Source organism: Maniola jurtina, chromosome 1 (genome assembly GCF_905333055.1).
Source record: "Maniola jurtina chromosome 1, ilManJurt1.1, whole genome shotgun sequence".
Classification (NCBI taxonomy): domain Eukaryota; kingdom Metazoa; phylum Arthropoda; class Insecta; order Lepidoptera; family Nymphalidae; genus Maniola; species Maniola jurtina.
The window spans coordinates 13,127,609-13,151,181 of record NC_060029.1 but is presented as its reverse complement, the minus strand read 5'-3'; the positions used below and the strand labels follow the sequence as shown (position 1 = coordinate 13,151,181).

Here is a 23,573-nt window from a genome sequence, read left to right as displayed (position 1 = left end):
AAACTTTACCAAAGAAATGTAGTTGACATCTCTGGCACTTTTCTTTCATAGACAAAGTATGTTACCTTTGTAGGACGAATAATTTTTGTATCACGTTCGCGGACACTTAGGCACTTAGGTATGATTCCGTTAGCGTCCTGTATAATTTTATTCAACGAAATTGAAAACACACTCAGGACTCTGAAAAATGCGATGTTTTCATATAATGTACGATCATCTTACGGCATGTACTGCAGTAGAGGCTGGGGGAATAATCATCGACATCTTGGCTATTATTGCTACTCCCACACACCCCGGCGAGGGTTTATTGCCCTTTTGAGTTGCCTTATAATGAACAAGACGTTTTACAAGTTATCCATACAACTTTCTCTTATATATTGTTTTTAGTTTAGAAAGAAATAGATCAATAACTTTGTAGACTGTATTGGTTATGCAGCATCTCCAAAAGTGTTTTAAGATACTAAAATAACCGCGTGGACTTCACTTTCAAGCCCTATTTCACACACTTAGGGGTTTCGAATATTCAAAAATCCTTTCTTAGCATAAGCTAGTCATAATAGCTATCTGTAATAGTTTCAGCCCGATTTAAATAGTTCCGTCTCCATGTCTGTATAGAAATCTGTTCATAATATAGGGTACACAATATCAAGTAGGTATATCGTCTAATTTGCATGAGGCTTGAAGGCTTGATCATGCTAACTTAATCGTGTATTAAGGATAGTACCTACCTACTTAGTTTGCACTTGCACACATTGGATTCAGCCTCAAGTCTTCATGCAAATTGGACCATAATTTACTTGTTGATGTATGGGAGGCCATTACCTTAGACTAAATTAAAGATAAAGGAAAAAAAGATGATTCTGGATAAGGATTCCCGCTTTCTATGCTAATCACATTAGTCAAACCAAAATAGAACAATAGAAATAGAATATAGACGTTGACACAATTCTATTAGGAGACACATTAATTTTAAACGTGTTTCTTAAACGGCTATTAAAAACCGGGTTCATTATTTTATCTCGCTTAAAATTCATTAGGGTGTTCATTAAACCGCCGTAACGTATAAACAGACGCTGACGGATTTATTATATTATCTGCATCGAGTAGGAAGAAAACCGTTAGTTTTTACTTGAAAAGCTAACGAGGGATGTGTGTCTGTTCATGGGTACCCTCATAATTGCCAAACTACTCACCATAATCATATACCCACCGGCCGACCAATAGACGTCCACTGCTGGACATAGGTATCTTGTAGGGACTTCCAATTGCTACAGTTTTGCGCCACCTGAATCCAGCGGCTCTCTGCGACTCTTTTTATGTCGTCTGTTAACCTAATGTGGGATTTCCCAACAATGCGTTTTCCGGTGCGATGCGGTGCGGTCGCCATTCTAGCACCTTTTTACCCCAACGTCTATCGGTTTTTCGACCTGTGTACCAATAGTGCCATAATGACAAACTACTCATTAGATTATAATTGCTGAGGTCACCGGCTCGCTTCGCTTGCCACCATCCCTTTTCACTCCATTCAGCATCGTAAGTCCGCTTCATTCAAGGCCTCCTTCGCGAGCATTTGGCATCGCACTTTACAAAAACACTCCAGGGGTAAAACTCTAGGGGTGACCAGATATCAATTTTATAATCCTGGATTTTATCTCTGTGACATATACAAAAATTGCTCGTTTAATGACCTTTATAGATATATAGAAAAAGAGAATAATATAATATCTGGAACTTTATGTTGGCGCCAGATTGTTTTTAAACAGAAATACAATTATAATCCACGAGATACACATACCTGCTTACAAGAATGTACAATAAACATAAATAAATAAGTATTTTTTGTTGAGCACGCGCACAGTAGGTACCCTAGGTACTATAACTTTTATCTACAAGTTTTTATAGCATTCGGACTGTACAACCTTATTCTTTGTTGTGCAAAATATGCAGCAATTATTATCACATAACAATTTTAAATAATGTATACCTTTACACTAATTGCACAGCTAACAAGTGCTATAAGTATACACCTACAGTGTCATGGCGCCAGGCGAGTTAATAGAGAATTGAATTATCTAATAGAATAGCGTAGTGAGTGTTAATAGGTAAGTACAATAAATGCTGAGCAGAAGATTTTCAGAGCTCCTTTATTATATAAAGAAATTCCTCATCTTTGGAAAACAAAAGGGGTTTTAATTTATAAGCGTGATGTGTACTCTTAAATCTTAATTCAAGGATCTACAAAAAATAGGTATCATAAACCAGATTGAGGATCTGGCGTCACATTGGATAGTAGTTACAATAAATACTTATTACAGAAAACTGAAAGATTCGGGAAGTTGCGTTCACTAGCGAAAAATAGTTTATCTTTACCGATAAAAGAGTTTATCAAAAAAGCTTGTTATAAGTAGATTCAATAAAATACCCCAGAAAACTGTACGGAAATACGATCAAGTTACTTTTCATTGCTGAAAAGTAGGTTCCCTTTATACTTGTTTAGACTGTTAAAAGGTAATATGTTGTGTTATTTGATGGATGATGTTATTTACATGAAGGTAAATAGATTAAGATAGATGTTTTAATCGATTTTAGAATCGCTGTTAGTTTTGCTTATTCTAAGGATGTTTTGGTGTTATTTTTAAGTGTTGGTAGAATTAGAAATGCCAAGTAAGAAAAGTTCTTCGTCAAATCCTTATTTGATTTAGAGTTAACTAGCTAAAGAACCCTCTTTGTAATGAGTTATTTTCTATTTGAGGTTCTTCCAGTTAGTTAGAACATATTTAAAATCTTGTTGACTTAACAAGCATCAATCTCAGTCAGTAAGTATAAAGTAGCAATTACGGTCGTTCTAGGTATAGTAGATTCCAGGCGCCATCCATATAAAGCCTGCCTACAGTTCAGCTTTGCCTTATAAGCTCAGTTGAAACGCTCTGCTAATTGGGTGGATTTACTTTTTATGACACGTAATTATAGAAATATAGATGCCTCCATATCGTAGAATAGTAAACCAACTAATGAGGAGAACTATTACTTAAAGTACAAACCTCATTCTTGGATGAATAAAACTTGCTGCATAAAAAAAAATATCTTTTAAAGCTTTTTCTTCCTTTATGCTAGCTTTTCCTTCTAACAAAACAAAATCGATTTTGCAATACATATCTATTATTAAACTCGATTATCCAGACGATTACTGTCTCCATTCGACCATCAAGGCTCATGATGGCCAAAATTGATGGAATGAGAAAGTCTTGGCTTTGGAATATACGAGAATGGGACTGGGCCAGCTAGAACCATAAAATTATGACGAGATGACGGCCAACCTCCAAAAGTGACGAAGCATGAGAAGAAGATCCAGACGAAGTGGTGACTTCCTCGAATATTAAAAATTTGGAAAGTTTATGAAAAAAGGACTTAAGGCCAAATCGCTGCCATTTTTAAAAACCTATTTTTAAGAATCTGATATAAATTTTCTTGGTTCCAGGTACAACGATGTTCGAAAGACACTCCCGACACTTGGTGTAAAGGCAAGGTAGAAAAACTGCCAGCACTGACGAGGGCAGAAGAGAAGGGGTCAATCTTGAACCCCAAGTACATCCTACAGACCCTCGAAATCGGGAGTCGTGCCAGTTTGAACTTCACTTTCCCATCGAAAACTAATGAGCAAAAGGTACGGCTATATCTTATAACTAGCAGACGCGGGTATTTCGGGTGAATTTCTGGAAATCCTTGCTTATTGGGGTCTATAAATCTCGAGTTTCTAGATCCAGCTTTTGAGCTGTTCGTTGATGTGATATGCCTACAAAAACAATGCCAATCTGTCAGTTTATCCTTTTATATTCATAATTATAACTTGACTGTCTATATTTTAGACAATCAAGTTATTTAGATTCTGAAATAAAAATATAGCCGTCTGGTCTGCGATTTCATTGGCAAGAAGAGAGGGGGCTTTCGAACTGATGATGACGACGACAACTTTGTTAATGACGACTTTTTATCCACGGAGAAGTACCATGGGAAAGCCTTACAATTATTTATATTCTACATGGACGAAATAGGGGCATTTGCTAGAATAAAATCAAATTAAACTGTCAGGTTTATGTGTAGTGCCATTTTTAGAGTTCCGTACCTCAAAAGGAAAAACGGAACCCTTATAGCGTCTGTCTGTCCGTCCGTCGTGTCTGTCAAGAAACCTATAGGGTACTTACCGTTGACCTAGAATTATGAAATTAGGCAGGTAGGTAGGTCTTATAGCACAAGTACAGGAATCAATCTGAAAACCGCGAATTTGTGGTCACATCATTTAAAAAAAATTAAAATATGTTTCAATTGTCAAAGTAAGATAACTATACCAAGTGTCATATCATCAAATATCATATGAAAAGGCTTTACCTGTACATTCTAAAACAGATTTTTTTTATTTTTATACATAATAATTTTTGATTTATCGTGCAAAATGTTGGAAAAAATACCCGAGTACGGAACCCTCAGTGCGCGAGTCTGACTCGCACTTGGCCGGTTTTTTCCTCATAGAACATGATGAAAAAGTTGGCACTAATTTTAGACCTGACAATCAGAGATTTTATACAAACGAATTAACCTTATTATAGGCCTATACCTATTGTTAGTAATCATTTATTTCATTTTAAACAACTCTCTAGTAATATAGGGTTAGAGTAGATTTTTTTATAAATATACGTATGTAAAAACTGGACTGTACGTTTATGGAACTAGAACCTTTATGAAAGTAATAGAAAACTATCCAGTATTTCTTGGAATAAAATGTAGCACAGTCACGGCACAGTGGTTCCTCCGGTTTGTTATCAAAGTACCTACTGGTTCATAAATAAATGTACCTACGTAAATAATAATAATAATAATTTATTGATACTTATACATACATGGGTTGCATAGCAAGATTGAGATTCCTACCCTCTGCACTAGGAAATACCTGTATTGCAGAAGGTAGGAGTAAATGTATTCACATCTATGCAGATGGGAATATCAAAAAGCTCTCGCCAAATAAGAAAAAAAATGAAACGTTTTTGTTTGTGCCTATAAAATAAATTAAAAAAAAAGATTTTTCTGCACTGGCATAAACGAACAATAGAAATCATTTCCTAAATTGACCATTACTTCATTCAAGCCTTGTTAAGTATACCATCAACAGAGGGATTCAGATCTATTATTGATATATTTCTGCATAGGCAGTAAGTTGGATCTGTTGCATTCCTCTATGTTATTTAGATTGTAATATTTAGGTTACGATGGGGCTGGCGTGTCCGTGTCGGACAAAAGTCCCAAAAAAAAATGAAGATTTAAAAAAAAAAGAGGCCTTTGATCTCTTTGAGCTAGAGCTCGAGCTTGCAAAGTTTTCCCAACGCTGTTTTAGATAGGCACATAACTATGGGAGTTTTCGTGTAAAAGTTTACAATTATGTAATTACACATAATATCGTAATTTTGTAAATTGCGACGCTCTACTAAGCCATATATAATCTTGTATATTTTTATGATCCATTGGATGTTACTCGACATAATATCAAAATGGACGTGGTTATTATACTTATAACTGACAGGTAAAGAAGTTTATCTCAAGTGTAAATTAAAAATTTATAACACCCCCGACAAGTGAAGGTTACAGTAACTAGAAAAAAGCTGATAACTTTCAAACGGCTGAACCGATTTTCTTGGATGATAGCTAAGAACAATCTCGATCAAGCCACCTTTCAAACAAAAAAAAACTAAATTAAAATCGGTTCATTCGTTTAGGCGCTACGAAGCCACAGACAGATACACAGATACACACGTCAAACTTATAACACCCCTCTTTTTGGGTCGAGGGTTAAAAAAAATATTGAATTTGATTGGGGCCACAGGGTATTACTATGCTCGGCCATTTTCATTTGACATGGAAACAATAATACTACGAGTATCTAGTAGTTGGAAAATATGTTACATTTTGTAGATAGCCATTTGTAAATTAATTCAAAAGCACTTGTAAAAAAAACTATCCCAATTAATATCCTTTTGTTTCACAGGTGGAATATGTCGTTAATTCGACACAAAACTCCGACTTTCAAGTAACGAAGCAAACTTATTGCCAAGGGGAGACCTGTACTACTGCGATCGGGGCAGCACCCGAGTCAACCTTCTGCGCCGCGGACGGCGGAACATATGAGTTCTTCCACGTTAAAGTATCAATTGATGGAATTCCTGATAGTTCAGTGATAAAGTTCCACGTCCCTTGCGCTTGCACATGCAGCGAAGCAGTTGAGGCGCAGTCTCCAAAATGTAATAGAAGAGGAAGTTATTCGTGTGGAGTTTGCACGTGTCAAGCTGGATGGTAAGTCATTCTCTATTAACACATACTCGTATTTAAGTATCTTTAGATTAGAAAGCGTAGACAGATTTTTCTGCTAGAACTTAGAGCTCTGTATCTGTGGTTCTCTTTCATCTCCCTATTATATGATCTGACTGTAAGCTGGACCGGCTCCATAAAATTAATAAATTCACCCAATAGATAAATATAAACCATACCATAAAAACGTATAAGTCTAATGACATTAACCTAACACATTGAATTGTTTTTTAAATTAATAAACTTTTATTTACTTACAAAAATAATACAAAAACAATAATAATTATTTTATTTTATTACATAAAAAATAATTGAGTTTGAAAGAATGTGTGATTTACACATCACTTGCAGGCACATTAAATTTTATGACTTTGTGCCCGTAATTATAATTAGGTACAGTGATAATGATTTAACTTAATACATATTTATCACTGGTTAGCTGCTGTCAATATCTTGGTTATTAGCTTAATAAGCATATAAATAGTAATTCGTATTTACAGAATTACATCATAGAATAATCACTATTCATAATATTATATTAATAACGGCACTAATAACAAGTTTTCAAGAGAAATTAGTAGATTATGTGTTTTACGCTGAGTTGCTCGAAACAAATTCAAAAATGTCAAGCGGAGATTAATTACAATAATCATATAAGAAGTCTCTCGAACAACAACACAGCGATCTGTTTTTTATGTTCCGTAACAGCGATAGTCTCTTATTGCGTCGCGATCTGTCAAGGGTAAATGATCATCATCTCAACCCATCGCTGGCCACTACTAAGCACGGGTCTCCTCTTAGAATGAGAAGAGTCCAGGCCATAATCCACTACGATAGCAAAATGCGGATTGGCAGACTTCACACACCTTTGAACACACTATGAAACTATGCAGGTTGCCTTCACAGTTAAACCAAGAGATATTTAATTAAAACGCACATAACTCCGAAAAGTTAAGGTGCTTGCTCGGAATCGAACCCCGGACGCCCCGAAGAGGAGGCTGGAAGAATTTATCACATAGTTGCTTATTCACATAATGCTAGAGATTTTCTAGTTAAGTTCAAAAATTTGATTCTAACGGGTTGAAACTATACGGCTGTGAAAACCTTGGCAAATTTCAATTCGCGCCAAGCGCCGTTTTCCTACGTATGAAATCATTTTCTTAAGAGGGATCTCTCCGTCACTCGCTTCATACAAACGTAGTTCCAATTTCATTTGAATATTAAGCAACCAAAGTCCATGAAATTGTGCAGACATATTCTAGAAACTAATATCTATGTCTGTAGTTTTTCAGATTTCTGTTAAAATATTCGGTTTCAAAGTTACGCGGTCTTAAAAATTCACATACAAATCTTTGAGCCCCTGTAATTTTAAAACTACATATTTTTAGAAACATCTAAAACACCACAGACACAGATATTAGTTTCTAGAATATGTCTGTAAAATTTCATGGACTTTGGTTGCTTAATATTCAAATGAAATTGGAACTACGATTGTATGAAACGAGTGGAAACGAGTGACGGAGAGAGCCCTGTTAAAGCACAAATATTAAGTGCGAATATCGCTGAAACCGAAGTGTTAACTTATATCAATTTTAATCAGACTTTCAAATGCACTGAACAAAATGCATCTCTGTTCATCTGGCCGCTGCAAAGCTAATTATAGACTTGCGAGCCCCATTTTCTTTAGCGGCGGCATTAAAAGTGCTTTAACATTATACTTGACATCATTGCTGTGCCGGTTCTAATTATAATTATAGGATACCAATCTCGGCTTCGTCTTATTTAAAGCGTGTCCCGTGTTTAAGCACAATGTGTATGAAAAAACTTTTAGGTACCTACCAAGTCAAAGCTCTCTTCTGAATTCACTAAACATTGTATAACAAAACTTAGATATTTGTAGCTTAAATTTTTCATAACTTATACCTTTTTTATTTTCAATATTGAAGAGCTGTAAGAATTAAATTGTTATTACAGGTAATACCTACGTACTGCTTTTATTTGTCACAAAGATTTGTTTTTAAAATGTCCACTGCTAATTTATTTCAGCGTAAAAGTTAACCTTAACTTTACACTTTTAGGTGCTTTAGGCTTAACTTACGAATCACAAAACTTACCTAGCATTGTTTTTATTTATTGATGATGCCCGCAGCTTCGCCCGCGTGGATTTAGGGTCTGAAATCCCGTGGGAAAGTTGTCACAAAGTTCCTCTATCGATTAAAAAAAATTACGCAAATCGGTTCAGAAATCTCGGAGATTTCGGTGTACATAGGAAGAAAAACACAACTCCCTTTTTGAAAGTCGGTTAAAAAAGTAGCCTATTTTACTCCCTGATCAGTCCTCTACTTGTCTGTGAAAACCCCGTCAAAATCGGTCCAGCCGTTCCGAAGACTTTTCAAACAGACAGACAGACAGACAGACAGACAGACAGACAGACAGACAAAAATTTTAAAAACGTGTGATTCAGTGTTGGTATCGTTCAAATAACCATATGAGCTTAATATGAGGTAGTTATTTCGAAATTACAGACAGACACTCCAATTTTATTTATTAGTATAGATTCCCAGATAGCTAAGTGCTCTTATTATGCTTGCTCATTAATTAAGTGAAGTGAAGGGCTAAAAATTCCTTAATTTTTATTGCTCTATAGGTTTTTAGAGAAAGAAACACTTGTAAAACTCATAAAATTTCCCTTACTCAATACCACCAAAACTAATATTATGAAATTAATGATGACAGACTAACCAACTTAAGTGGAGTCGTGGACGTTAAAATAAAATTATGCATTCCTACTTAGTTTAACATTTTATCAGATTTACACGTCAATAGGTCATTAATAGACGATAAACTTAACTAACGTGAGACGAATATAAATCTGTGTAAACTGTGCTAATCGTTTAACTGCTTTTTAAATACTTCTGCCTATCCATAATATACTTTAAATTAGATAGAAATAACTTTAAGTTTAGAAGAGCTAATGAATATTGAAATATCCTAACAGCATCCACATACTTAGAGATTGGTCACAGTTTTGAGAAACTTTTGAAGTGTATACCTACCTATCTAGGTAGTTTTAACGATTCGAACTGAAATACTGGGAATAAAATTTTCACATGCAAAAACTCCCAGTAGCGAATAGGTATTTTTATCCAATAAGGAAAATTGAATTACAATATTTTTATTTATATAATAATATATATATATATATATATATATATATATATATATATATATATATATATATAATATATATATATATATATATATATAATAATTATAATTCCTGCAAAAGCTCCCATTAGCTGAAAGTAGTCTTTCTTCTTAAGGATAAAATTAGAAAAATGTAATGATTAGTTTTTAGATTTAGTGGTTGTCATTTTTTTACAAAATGTGTTATTTTTTAGGACAGGCCCCTTCTGCGAACAGCCCATTTGCGAAAAGAAACGAGGTGACGTTCCTTGCACAGACTTCCAACGAAGTAATGTAAGTAAACCAAATACGGTACACCAAGGTACGTAGGATGAGCTACCCGTACACCTACCGGCTTAGTAGGCTTAGAAATAAGGACTCTAGTCTCGAGGAAATCAAAAGAATAATTATATTACAGAAACTTATCCATAAACTATTTCAGACAAAGGAAGATGGTCTCTTATTAGAAAGAGGAATTTTACTGACCTAAGGATTACCACGTACCTTACCAAGCATGTGACAAATCGTTAATTTGGCCAATTTTCGCACAATATGTGTTAATATAAAAATCACAGAGGTATCTAACCACTATTCAACGTAGAAGCTAAAAAGAGTCGAGCTTTTAGTGTAAGTACGTACTTACCACAATATACTTCAAGTCAAGAGTGAATAGACAACTTCTAGGCAAGCGCCCTCCATCTTAGGCTGCATCAGCACTTGCTAGCAGCTAGCAGGTCTGATTGCAGCCAAGCGCTAGTCTATAAATAAATAAAAAAATAAAAATTATTAAGAGGCGTTCAAATAAACTCAAACATTTTATTGGAAAGCTTCTTTATCATAACAATCCTTTTCATCCAGACGGAGTGTTCAGGCAACGGAGTATGCGGTCCCTGCGACCAGTGCGAATGCTTCACCGACAGAGAGGGTTCCAGATACTTCGACCAAGACAACTATTGCGCAGACATTTGCATGACGACCAACTACTGCGATCAGTGCCTCGCCAGCCCACTACCCGGCCAGTGCCAAGACTGCCACTTCCCCTTATTCCGGCTGCCATACAACCAAACCCTCATGACTTATAAGGACGATTTCAATAGAAAGCTGTGGATCAAATGTAATACCACGATCAATGATTGTAATATCGAATACGCAGCAATGAGGGACAACAATGGAGAATCCTTTTACATGATCATAAACAACTGTGATCCGGTGACTGGCGAACAAATCGTTGGCGGTGTTAGTGGTGAGTATTAGATTTCTTGACTAAACATACTCAACTATATTCTGGGGCCAAAAATTCACAAATCACATTAATTCTGTTACTAGTACAAGCATATTTTAACGATGGAAAAAGACCTCATAAAACATATTATGTACATACTTAAATATTTCAGCTGGTAGAACATCGATAAATTAATTGGAACGTAAGCCCATAAAATTAAGTCTTTTATATACGGCTTTCAAGTTTCAGCTCAATCAGTTTGGCTTTTGGTGATGTGTTGGAATTTAATTCAGTTCCTTCTCGGAAGTTGATACAAAAATAGACTGCAACATTTGCGCAGACACTTGCGATGAAATTCGAACCACAATCTTTTTTTAATAAATAACTAAAGTCCCATAAAAATGAAAATAATAAAAACTATATATTCTTTTTATGTCTATACATAACATCTTTGCGTAAATAATAATATACGTAATAAGTATATGTATAATGAATATTCTTTTTTTCAATTTAATTTATTGAAGTTTATATATACACAATATTTTGTTCTCAAATTAATTCCAAAGTTTTTATTTACTAAAATAAACCGAAATCATCTTCAAACAAATGACTCAATAACATTAAATAGTTGATTGTATTCATAGAAGAGAAAGAAAAACATACATAACTGTTGGTTAATTTATATAAGATGGAAAGAGATAGATGAACAAAATGATGGAACACACATGGAGTATCATAATAAAAGCAACTGTGTAAACTGAACTGTTTGATATTTTGGCGTAACAACTGCATTGTGATCATCAAAATTTAAACTCTTGCTTTGTGTTTAACAGGGCTCTCTCCGTCACTCGTTTCCACTCGTTTCATACAATCGTAGTTCCAATTTCATTTGAATATTAAGCAATCAAAGTTCATGAAATTTTGCAGACATATTCTAGAAACTAATATCTGTGTCTGTGGTGTTTTAGATTTTTCCAAAAATATGTAGTTTTAAAATTACAGGGGCTCAAAGATTTGTATGAAATTTTTTAAGACCGCGTAACTATGAAACCGAATATTTTAACAGAAATCTGGAAAACCACAGACATAGATATTAGTTTCTAGAATATGTCTGCAAAATTTCATCGACTTTGGTTGCTTAATATTCAAATGAAACTGGAACTACGATTGTATGAAACGAGTGGAAACGAGTGACGGAGAGAGCCCTCTTAATGTATGTTTGTATCATTAACGACTCTATCTGCTTTGACTTGCGTATCCTTGTTTGGTTGTTTACATTGATCAGTTATTTAGTGTCTTTGGTTTATTCATTATTGATTCAGAAAATTCAATTAACTAATTCTGTTTGTTGAAACAAACAAAAGGTTAAGTAGAGTCTTTACGTAATTAACAATGGCGGCCAAGCACATTAATTTATCTTTTGTAGCTTCTGCGACGGTCGCCTTGACGATAAAAGAACAACGAGAGCTTGCACTGATAATGCTTGAGCTTTCGGGCACCTACGCTTGGGTGCCTACTATACTGGTAATACTAGCTGAAGCCTGTGACTTCGTTCGCGTGGATGTAGGTTTTTTAAAGATCCCGTGGGAACTCTTTAATTTTCCGGGATAAAAAGTAGCCTACGTGCTAATCCAAGGTATAATCTATCTCCATTCTAAATTTCAGCCCAATCCGTTCAGTAGTTTTTGCGTGAAGGAGTAACAAACGTACACACACACATACAAACTTTCTCCTTTATAATATTAGTGTGATAGTGTGATGTGATTCCGGCCGGAATCTAGGGCCTAGAATTTCTTTCTTCGTATATGTCCGTTGGCACAGTACATCATTGGGTCTTTTTGTTTAACAGTGACGCTCCCAGTGGTTCTGGGCGTGATAGCAATGATAGCAGTGGCTGCCGCGACCGCCGGGTACATTATCTGGAAGAACAGGACGCCGCCCATGCCACTCACAGACCCCATGTACCAGAACATCGACGCTGAAGACTGCACTGGAGAGAACCCATTGTACAAACCACCCACGTCATCGTTCAAGAACCCTACATATGGGAAATGGTAGCTTGGTAAGTTTTCTTTTCTTTTCCTTAATAGAATAGATTAGAAATAAAGAAAAAAAATGATACAGAATGATAAAAAGTCGATCTTATTTTTATGCCAGTTCTATTTCTTTAATTTCATATACTAGGTAGGTACATAGATTTATATAGGATTTTAAGATGTTTCTTATTAGGATATTATTATTTATTATACTATATATAGCTCGATTATACTATATATAGCTCGATTACCACTGACTCACTCATTGACATAATTGTTCTCCTAGAAAGAGACGGAAAATGATATAATGATGTAGGGAAGTTGTGTTCGGTTTTGGGAACCTTCTGGGGAAAAATTATGACATTTCGGAAAAACAAGATGGCGGCCGACGTGATTTTTGCAGCTCCTTTGTTTTTTAAGGGACTCCGTTCAAACTCGCAATTATTAAAGAATGTAGTAAACGGTAACCAGAAAATTTAAAAAAAATTGGAAAAACAAGATGGCGGCCGAGCCGTAGCGTTTCAAAATTTTTGATTTTTCGACCCCGAACCGCGGCGCCACAGATCCAAGACGGGGTAGTCGAGGATAACTATTTTTTCGTGTTTCGCCCACGATTATCCTGTATTTTGACAGAACGTGAGTGGTTTCAAAAAATTCAAGATGGCGGCTGTCATGGCGGCCGTTTTGTTCGAGGTACGAAAAAACGCAATTTTAAAAGTTAAATATCTCAAAGTTGGCAACATCGGACCGATTCGGCTTCTATCAAGCGGTTGTACGTATAGGCTCGAGGTATAGATCGGTGGGAAAAAATTACCCCATTTTTAGGGAAATTTCAAGATTTTCGGGAAATTGTAAAAAATCGAAATACGCACTTTTAGCAAAATCCGAGTATGAGTGATTACGTGTTTTGCTCGTACAAATGACATTTGGGTATTTTTGTCACCGGAGACTGGCAACACTGGAATTTATCAAAGAAAAAGTGATTTTCGACACGGTCTTTTTCACGGTATCCCCTTTCGTGTGGGTGCGAGCGAGAGGAAAGATTGAAACGTCATCGGGCGCGGTGTATCCTGTAGTTAATAGGAAAATTATGAAACAGTGTAAAATCTTTCTGTGAAACGAGTTGGCGGCCATTTTGTATTTTTTTTAATTTTTCGCAATTTTGATCACGTTTTTGAGGCAGTTGGCAACATTTTGGAAAGTCGACATGTATGAATCGATTGTGTGACTCAACCGGCAGTATCGAAATATGTAAACAGTGTTGCCACATTTGGGGAGATTTTCGAGATTTTCCCCAAAAACTCCTCCTGTAAAATTTTGTATGAAATTATTTTTTTTCACTGATGGTTTCGTATAGAAAACAAAAAAAAAATCGAGGAAAAATTTGGAAATAGCTGATGATCGAGGATGTCGGAGACGGGTGAAGGGTCCGCTCAAGGTATTGAAGATAGGTAGGGGGTGCTCGACCAAATGTCATTCATGACGTCATCCAATTGCCAAAAAGCTGAAAAAAAATTCAAAATAGCGAAGAAAAGATGGCCGCCATACAAATTTCACCGGTGTCCAGCTCGGAGGGTATAAAAGATGGAGGTGCGGTTTCTTGGCAAAAGGTGATCAGGATCCGAAGGTCTACTCGATGAATAGAAAAAAAATTCAAAATGGCGGAATTTTTTTTCCCATACATTTTGTATGGCGAATATTGAATGTCTCATTCTCCTAGAAAGAGACGGAAAACGATACGATAATGTAGGGGAGATGTGTTCGGGTGGGGGAGGCGAGTAGGGAAAAATTATGACATTTCAGAAAAACAAGATGGCGACCGACGTGATTTTTGCAACTCTTTTGTTTTCCAACCGATTTCGTTGAAACTCACAATCTTTGAAGAATGTAGTAAACGATTAATAGAAAACGTGGAAAATTTTTAAAAAACAAGATGGCCGCCGTACAAATTTCGTCGGTGTCTATCTCGGAGGCTATAAAAGATGGAAGAGTAGTTTCTTGGCAAAAGATGATCAGGGTCCGAAGGTCTACTCGATGAATAGAAAAAAAATTCAAAATGGCGGAATTTATTTTTCCATACATTTTGTATGGCGAATATTTTATGTTTTATTCTCCTAGAAAGAAACAATCAACGATACGACGATGTTCGGGAGATATGTTCGGGTGCACGATATGAGTAGGGAAAAATTATGATATTTCAGAAAAATAAGATGGCGGCCGACGTGATTTTTGCAACTCTTTTGTTTTCCAACCGATTTCGTTGAAACTCGCAATCTTTGAAGAATGTAGTAAACGATTCATAGGAAAAGTGGAAAATTTTGGAAAAACAAGATGGCCGCCGTATAAATTTCGTCGGTGTCTATCTCGGGGGCTATAAAAGATGGAAGAGTGGTTTTTTGGCAAAATATGATCAGGGTCCGAAGGTCTACTCGATGAATAGAAAAAAAATTCAAAATGGCGGAATTTATTCTTCCATACATTTTGTATGGCGAATATTGAATGTCTCATTCTCCTAGAAAAAGACAATGAATGATACGATGATGTTCGAAAGATATGTTCGGATGCGGGATAGGAGTCAAGAAAAATTATGAAATTATTATTATTATTATTTATTTTATACTATATATAGCTCAATTACCACTCACTCACTCATTGACATAATTGTTCTCCTAGAAAGAGAAGGAAAATGATATAATGATGTAAGGGAGATGTGTTCGGGTGGGGGAGTCAACTGGGGAAAAATTATGACATTTCGGAAAAACAAGATGGCGGCCGCCGTGATTTTTGCAGCTCCGTTGTTTTCTAAGGGACTCCGTTCAAACTCGCAACTATTGAAGAATGTAGTAAACGGTTAACAGAAAATGTGGAAAAAATTGGAAAAACAAGATGGCGGCCGAGCCGTAGCGTTTCAAAATTTTTAATTTTTCGACCCCGAACCGCGGCGTCACAGATCCGAAACGGGGTAATCGAGGATAATTATTTTTTCTGGTTTCGCCCACGATTATCCTGTATTTTGACAGAACGGGAGTGGCTTTTAAAAATTCAAGATGGCGGCTGTCATGGCGGCCGTTTTGTTAGAGGTACGAAAAAACGCAATTTTAAAAGTTAAATATCTCAAAGTTGGCAACATCGGAGCGATTCGGCTTCTATGAAGCGGTTGTACGTATAGACTCGAGGTATAGATCGGTGGGAAAAAATTACCACATATTTAGGGAAATTTCAAGATTTTCGGGAAATTGTAAAAAATCGAAATACGCACTTTTAGCTAAATCCGAGTATGAGTGATTACGTGTTTTGCTCGTACAAATGACATTTGGGTATTTTTGTCACCGGAGACTGGCAACACTGGAATTTATCAAAGTAAAAGTGATTTTCGACACGGTCTTTTTCACGGTATCCCCTTTCGCGTGGGTGCGAGCGAGAGGAAAGATTGAAACGTCATCGGGAGCGGTATATCCTGTAGTTAATAGGAAAAATATGAAACCGTGTAAAATCTTTCTGTGAAACAAGTTGGCGGCCATTTTGTATTTTTTTTAACTTTTCGAAATTTTGATCACGTTTTTGAGGCAGTTGGCAACATTTTGGAAAGTCAGTATGTATGAATCGATTGTGTGACTCAGCCGGTAATATCGAAATATAGAAACAGTGTTGCCACTTTTGGGGAGATTTACGAGATTTTCAACTAAGAAACTCCTGTAAAATTTTGTATGAAAAATTTTTTTTTCACTGATGGTGTTATATAGAAAACAAAAACTTAGTAAGCCAAAATTATGGAGAGAGCTGATGATTGAGGATATTGGAGACGGGTGATGGGTCCGCTCAAGGTATTGAAGATAGGTGGGGAGTGCTCGAGCAAATGTCATTCATGACGTCATCCAATTGCCAAAAAACTGAAAAAAAATTCAAAATGGCGAAGAAAAGATGGCCGCCATACAAATTTCGCCGGTGTCCAGCTCGGAGGGTATAAAAGATGGAAGTGTGGTTTCGTGGCATGAGATGATCAGGGTCCGAAGGTCTACTTGATGAATAGAAAAAAAATTCAAAATGGCGGAATTTATTTTCCCATAGAAAATGTATGGCGAATATTGAATGTCTCATTCTCCTAGAAAGAGACGGAAAACGATACATTGATGTATGGGAGATATGTTTGGATGCGCGATATGAGTACGGAAAAATTATGACATTTCAGAAAAACAAGATGGCGGCCTATATGATTTTTGCAACTCTTTTGTTTTCCAACCGATTTCGTTGAAACTCGCAATCTTTGAAGAAAGTAGTATATGATTAATAGAAAAAGTGGAAAATTTTGGAAAAACAAGATGGCCGCCGTACAAATTTCGTCGGTGTCTATCTCGGAGGCTATAAAAGATGGAAGAGTGGTTTCTTGGCAAAATATGATTAGGATCCGGAGGTCTACTCAGTGAAACAAACTCTACATGCTCGCGGACCACTTTAGTGGTCCGCGCACCCACGCACCCTACTTTATTAACCTCAACTACCCCGTTTTTACAAAAAATGATATGAATGTCGTTTTCAGAGTTTTCCAGGGTGCTGATTTTGATAACGACATTTATTTTGAAATCCAAGATGGCGGACATGCACTTTTTAAGAAAAAAATTGATATGGATGTCGTTTTGTGGGTTTTTGTGGTGAATTGTGTATCTCAATAAATAAATTTGGTTAAATATAATAAAGTTAACATAACCACGTCACGCGAGCTGCTTTAGCAGCTCGCGCACCGAGCAAAACACTAGTTATTATACTATATATAGCTCGATTACCACTCACTCACTCACTGACTCATTGACATAATTGTTCTCCTAGAAAGAGATGGAAAATGATATAATGATGTAGGGGAAATGTGTTCGGGTGGGGAATTCGACTGGGGAAAAATTATGACATTTCGGAAAAACAAGATGGCGGCCGACGTGATTTTTGCAGCTCCGTTGTTTTCCAACCGATTTCGTCGAATTTTGCAAACTTTGAAGAAAGTAGTAAACGATTAATGGGAAATGTCGAAAAAATTGAAAAAACAAGATGGCGGCCGAATCGTAGCGTTTTCAAAATTTTGATTTTTCGACCCCGAACCGCGGCGCCACAGATCCAAGACGGGGTAGTTGAGGATAATTATTTTTTCCTATTTCGCCCACGATTATCCTGTATTTTGACAGAAAGGGAGTGGTTTTTAAAAATTCAAGATGGCGGCTGTCATGGCGGCCGTTAGGTTAGAGGTACGAAAAAACGCAATTTTAAAAGTTAAATATCCCAAAGTTGGCAACATCGGAGCGATTCGGCTTCTTTGAAGCGATTGTACGTATAGGCTCGAGGTATAGATTGGAGGAAAAAAATTACCCCATTTTTGGGGAAATTTCAAGATTTTCGGGAAATTGTACAAAATCGAAATACGGGCTTTTTGAAAAATCTGAGTATGAGCGATTACGTGTTTTGCTCGTACAAATGACATTTGCGTACTTTTGTCACCGAAGACTGGCAACACTGGAATTTATCAAGAAAAAGTGATTTTCGACGTGGTATTTTTTCAGGGGCGATCGTTTCACGTGGGTGCGAGCGAGAGGAGAGATTGCAACGTCATCGGAAGCGGTATATCCTGTAGTTATTGGAAAAGTTGTACAACGTTGTAATTTATTTCTGTAAAACGAGTTGGCGGCCATTTTGTATTTTTTTGAATTTTTCGAAATTTTGATCACGTTTTTGAGGCAGTTGGCAACATTTTGGAAAGTCAATATGTATGAATCGATTGTGTATCTCGGCTGGCAGTATCGAGATATGCAACCGGTGTTGCCACTTTTGGGGAGATTTTCGAGATTTTCAACTAAGAAACTCCTGTAAAATTTTGTATGAAAAATTTTTTTTTTCACTGATGGTATCGTATAGAAAACAAAAACTTAGTAAGCGAAAATTATGGAGAGAGCTGATGATTGAGGATATCGGAGACGGGTGAAGGGTCCGCTCAAGGTATTGAAGATAGGTGGGGGGTGCTCGACCAAATGTCATTCAAGACGTCATCCAATTGCCAAAAAGCTGAAAAAAAATTCAAAATGGCGAAGAAAAGATGGCCGCCATACAAATTTCGCCGGTGTCCAGCTCGGAGGGTATAAAAGATGGAGGTGTGGTTTCTTGGCAAAAAAGAATCAGGATCCGAAGGTCTATTTGATGAATAGAAAAAAAATTCAAAATGGCAGAATTTAATTTTCCATACATTTTGTATGGCGAATATTGAATGTCTCATTCTCCTAGAAAGAGACAGAAAACGATACAATAATGTAGGGGAAATGTGTTCGGGTAGGGGAAGCGAGTAGGGAAAAATTATGACATTTCAGAAAAACAAGATGGCGGCCTATATGATTTTTGCAACTCTTTTATTTTCCAACCGATTTCGTTGAAACTCGCAATCTTTGAAGAATGTAGTAAACGATTAATAGAAAAAGAGGAAAATTTTGGAAAAACAAGATGGCCGCCATACAAATTTCGTCGGTGTCTATCTCGGAGGCTATAAAAGATGGAAGAGTGGTTTCTTGGCAAAAGATGATCAGGGTCCGAAGGTCTACTCGGTGGAACAAACTCTGCATGCTCGCGGACCACTTTAGTGGTCCGCGCACCCACGCACCCTACTTTATTAACCTCAACTACCCCGTTTTTACAAAAAATGATATGGATATCGTTTTCAGGGTTTTCCAGGGTGCTGATTATGATAACGACATTTATTTTGAAATCCAAGATGGCGGACATGCATTTTTAAAGGAAAAATCGATATGGGTGTCGTTTTATGGTGTTTTTGGGGTGAATTTTGTATCTTAATAAATAAATTTGGTTTAGTATAATAAAGTTAACCCAACCACGTCACGCGAGCTGCTTTAGCAGCTCGCGCACCGAGCAAAACACTAGTTATACTATATATAGCTCGATTACCACTGACTGACTCACTCATTGACATAATTGTTCTCCTAGAAGGAGAAGGAAAATGATATAATGATGTAGGGGAGATGTGTTCGGATTCGGGAACCCTCTGGGGAAAAATTATGACATTTCGGAAAAACAAGATGGCGGCCGATGTGATTTTTGCAGCTCCGTTGTTTTTCAACCGATTTCATGGAATTTTACAATCTTTAAAGAAAGTAGTAAACGGTTAATAGAAAATGTGAAAAAAATTGGAAAAACAAGATGGCGGCCGAACCGTAGCGTTTTGAAAATTTTGAATTTTCGACCCCGAACCGCGGCGCCACAGATCCAAGACGGGGTAGTCGAGGATAATTATTTTTTCGTGTTTCGCCCATGATTATCCTGTATTTTGACAGAACGGGAGTGGTTTTAAAAAATTCAAGATGGCGGCTGTCATGGCGGCCGTTTTGTTCGAGGTACGAAAAAACGCAATTTTAAAAGTTAAATATCTCAAAGTTGGCAACATCGGAGCGATTCGGCTTCTATGAAGCGGTTGTACGTATAGACTCGAGGTATAGATCGGTGGGAAAAAATTACCCCATTTTTAGGGGAATTTCAAGATTTTCGGGAAATTGTAAAAAATCGAAATACGCTTTTTTAGCAAAATTCAAGTATGAGTGATTACGTGTTTTGCTCGTACAAATGACATTTGGGTATTTTTGTCACCGGAGACTGGCAACACTGTAATTTTTCAAAGTAAAAGTTATTTTCGACACGGTCTTTTTCACGGTATCTCCTTTCGCGTTGGTGCGAGCGAGAGGAAAGATTGAAACGTCATCGGGCGCGGTATATCCTGTAATTAATAGGAAAATTATGAAACCGTGTAAAATCTTTCTGTGAAACGAGTTGGCGGCCATTTTGTATTTTTTTTTTATTTTTCGAAATTTTGACCACGTTTTTGAGGCAGTTGGCAACATTTTGGAAAGTCAGTATGTATGAATCGATTGTGTATCTCGGCTTGCAGTATGGAGATATGCAACCGGTGTTGCCACTTTTGGGGAGATTTTCGAGAATTTCAACTAAGAAACTCCTGTAAAATTTTGTATGAAAAATTTTTTTTTCACTGATGGTGTTATATAGAAAATAAAAACTTAGTAAGCCAAAATTATGGAGACAGCTGATGATTGAGGATTTCGGAGACGGGTGAAGGGTCCGCTTAAGGTATTGAAGATAGGTGGGGGGTGCTCGAGCAAATGTCATTCATGACGTCATCCAATTGCCAAAAAGCTGAAAAAAAATTCAAAATAGCGAAAAAAAGATGGCCGCCATACAAATTTCGCCGGCGTCCAGCTCGGAGGGTATAAAAGATGGAGGTGCGGTTTCTTGGCAAAAGAGGATCAGAATCCAAAGATTTACTCGATGAATAGAAAAAAAATTCAAAATGGCGGAATTTAATTTTCCATACATTTTGTATGGTGAATATTGAATGCCTCATTCTCCTAGAAAGAGACGGATAACGATACGATAATGTAGGGGAGATATGTTTTGGTGCGCAATATGAGTAGGGAAAAATTATGACATTTCAGAAAAACAAGATGGCGGCCTATATGATTTTTGCAACTCTTTTGTTTTCCAACCGATTTCGTTGAAACTCGCAATCTTTGAAGAATGTAGTAAACGATTAATAGAAAAAGTGGAAAATTTTGGAAAAACAAGATGGCCGCCGTACAAATTTCGTAGGTGTCTATCTCGGAGGCTATAAAAGATGGAAGAGTGGTTTCTTGGCAAAAGATGATCAGGGTCCGAAGGTCTACTCGGTGAAACAAACTCTGCATGCTCGCGGACCACTTTAGTGGTCCGCGCACCCACGCACCCTACTAAATTATTATCCTAATTTACAAAAAAATAATATGGATATCGTTTTCAGGGTTTTCCAGGGTGCTGATTTTGATAATGACATTTATTTTCAAATCCAAGATGGCGGACTTACATTTTCTACAAAAGATAGAAATGCCTGTCATTTTATGGGGGTTTTCGGGGTGAATTATGTATCTTAATAAATCAACTTGGTTTTATATAATAAAGTTAACCTTACCACGTCACGTGAGCTGCTTTAGCAGCTCGCGCACCGAGCAAAACTAGTTATTATACTATATATAGCTCAATTACCACTCACTGACTCACTGACTCATTGACATAATTGTTCTCCTAGAAGGAGACGGAAAATGATATAATGATGTGGGGGAGTTGTGTTTGGTTTCGGGAACCCTCTGGGGAAAAATTATGACATTTCAGAAAAACAAGATGGCGGCCGACGTGATTTTTGCAGCTCCGTTGTTTTCCAACCGATTTCGTTGAATTTTGCAATCTTTGAAGAAAATAGTAAACGATTAATGGGAAATGTCGAAAAAATTGAAAAAACAAGATGGCGGCCGAACCGCAGCGTTTTCAAAATTTTGATTTTTCGACCCCGAACCGCGGCGCCACAGATCCGAAACGTGAAATCGATAATAATTATTTTTTTCTTGTTTCGCTCACAATGATCCTGAATTTTGACAGAACGGGAGTGGTTTTTAAAAATTCAAGATGGCGACTGTCATGGCGGCCGTTATGTTAGAGGTATGAAAAAACGCAATTTTAAAAGTTAAATATCTCAAAGTTGGCAACATCGGAGCGATTCGGCTTCTATCAAGCGATTGTACGTATAGGCTCGAGGTATAGATCGGTGGGAAAAAATTACCCCATTTTTAGGGAAATTTCAAGATTTTCGGGAAATTGTAAAAAATAGAAATACGCACTTTTAGCAAAATCCGAGTATGAGTGATTATGTGTTTTGCTCGTACAAATGACATTTGGGTATTTTTGTTGCCGGAGACTGGCAACACTGGAATTTATCAAAGTAAAAGTGATTTTCGACACGGTCTTTTTCACGGTATCCCCTTTCGCGTGGGTGCGAGCGAGAGGAAAGATTGAAACGTCATCGGGCGCGGTATATCCTGTAGTTAATAGGAAAATTATGAAACCGTGTAAAATCTTTCTGTGAAACGAGTTGACGGCCATTTTGTATTTTTTTTTATTTTTCGAAATTTTGACCACGTTTTTGAGGCAGTTGGCAACATTTTGGAAAGTCGAGATGTATCAATCGATTGTGTGACTCAACCAGCAGTAACGAATTATGTAAACAGTGCTGCCACATTTGGGGAGATTTTCGAGATTTTCCCCAAAAACTCCTCCTGTAAAATTTTGTATGAAAATTTTTTTTTTCACTGATGGTTTCGTATAGAAAACAAAAAAAAAATCGAGGAAAAATTTGGAAATAGCTGATGATCGAGGATGTCGGAGACGGGTGAAGGGTCCACTCAAGGTATTGAAGATAGGTGGGGGGTGCTCGTCCAAATGTCATTCATGACATCATCCAATTGCCAAAAAGCTGAAAAAAAATTCAAAATGGCGAAGAAAAGATGGCCGCCATACAAATTTCGCCGGCGTCCAGCTCGGAGGGTATAAAAGATGGAGGTGCGGTTTCTTGGCAAAAGAGGATCAGGATCCAAAGGTCTAATTGATGAATAGAAAAAAAATTCAAAATGGCGGAATTTATTTTCCCATACGTTTTGTATGGCGAATATTGAATACCTCATTCTCCTAGAAAGAGACGGAAAACGATACATTGATGTATGGGAGATATGTTCGGATGCGCGATATGAGTAGGGAAAAATTATGACATTTCAGAAAAACAAGATGGCGACCGACGTGATTTTTGCAACTCTTTTGTTTTCCAACCGATTTCGTTGAAACTCGCAATCTTTGAAGAATGTACTAAACGATTAATAGAAAAAGTGGAAAATTTTGGAAAAACAAGATGGCCACCGTACAAA

General features: G+C 36.7%; 1 protein-coding gene across 1 annotated transcript in view; it reads left to right on the top strand.

Annotated features, from left to right (window-relative positions):
• LOC123876617 (integrin beta-6-like) overlaps positions 1-23,573 on the top strand; it is a 71,338-nt gene that overhangs the window by 22,836 nt on the left and 24,929 nt on the right. Inside the window, exons 2-6 of the mRNA XM_045922944.1 lie at positions 3,479-3,664; positions 6,035-6,339; positions 9,756-9,834; positions 10,399-10,783; positions 12,612-12,824. Coding sequence (XP_045778900.1) covers positions 3,479-3,664; positions 6,035-6,339; positions 9,756-9,834; positions 10,399-10,783; positions 12,612-12,820 — 1,164 coding nt within the window. The 3' untranslated portion in view covers positions 12,821-12,824. The remainder of the gene's footprint in view (positions 1-3,478; positions 3,665-6,034; positions 6,340-9,755; positions 9,835-10,398; positions 10,784-12,611; positions 12,825-23,573) is intronic.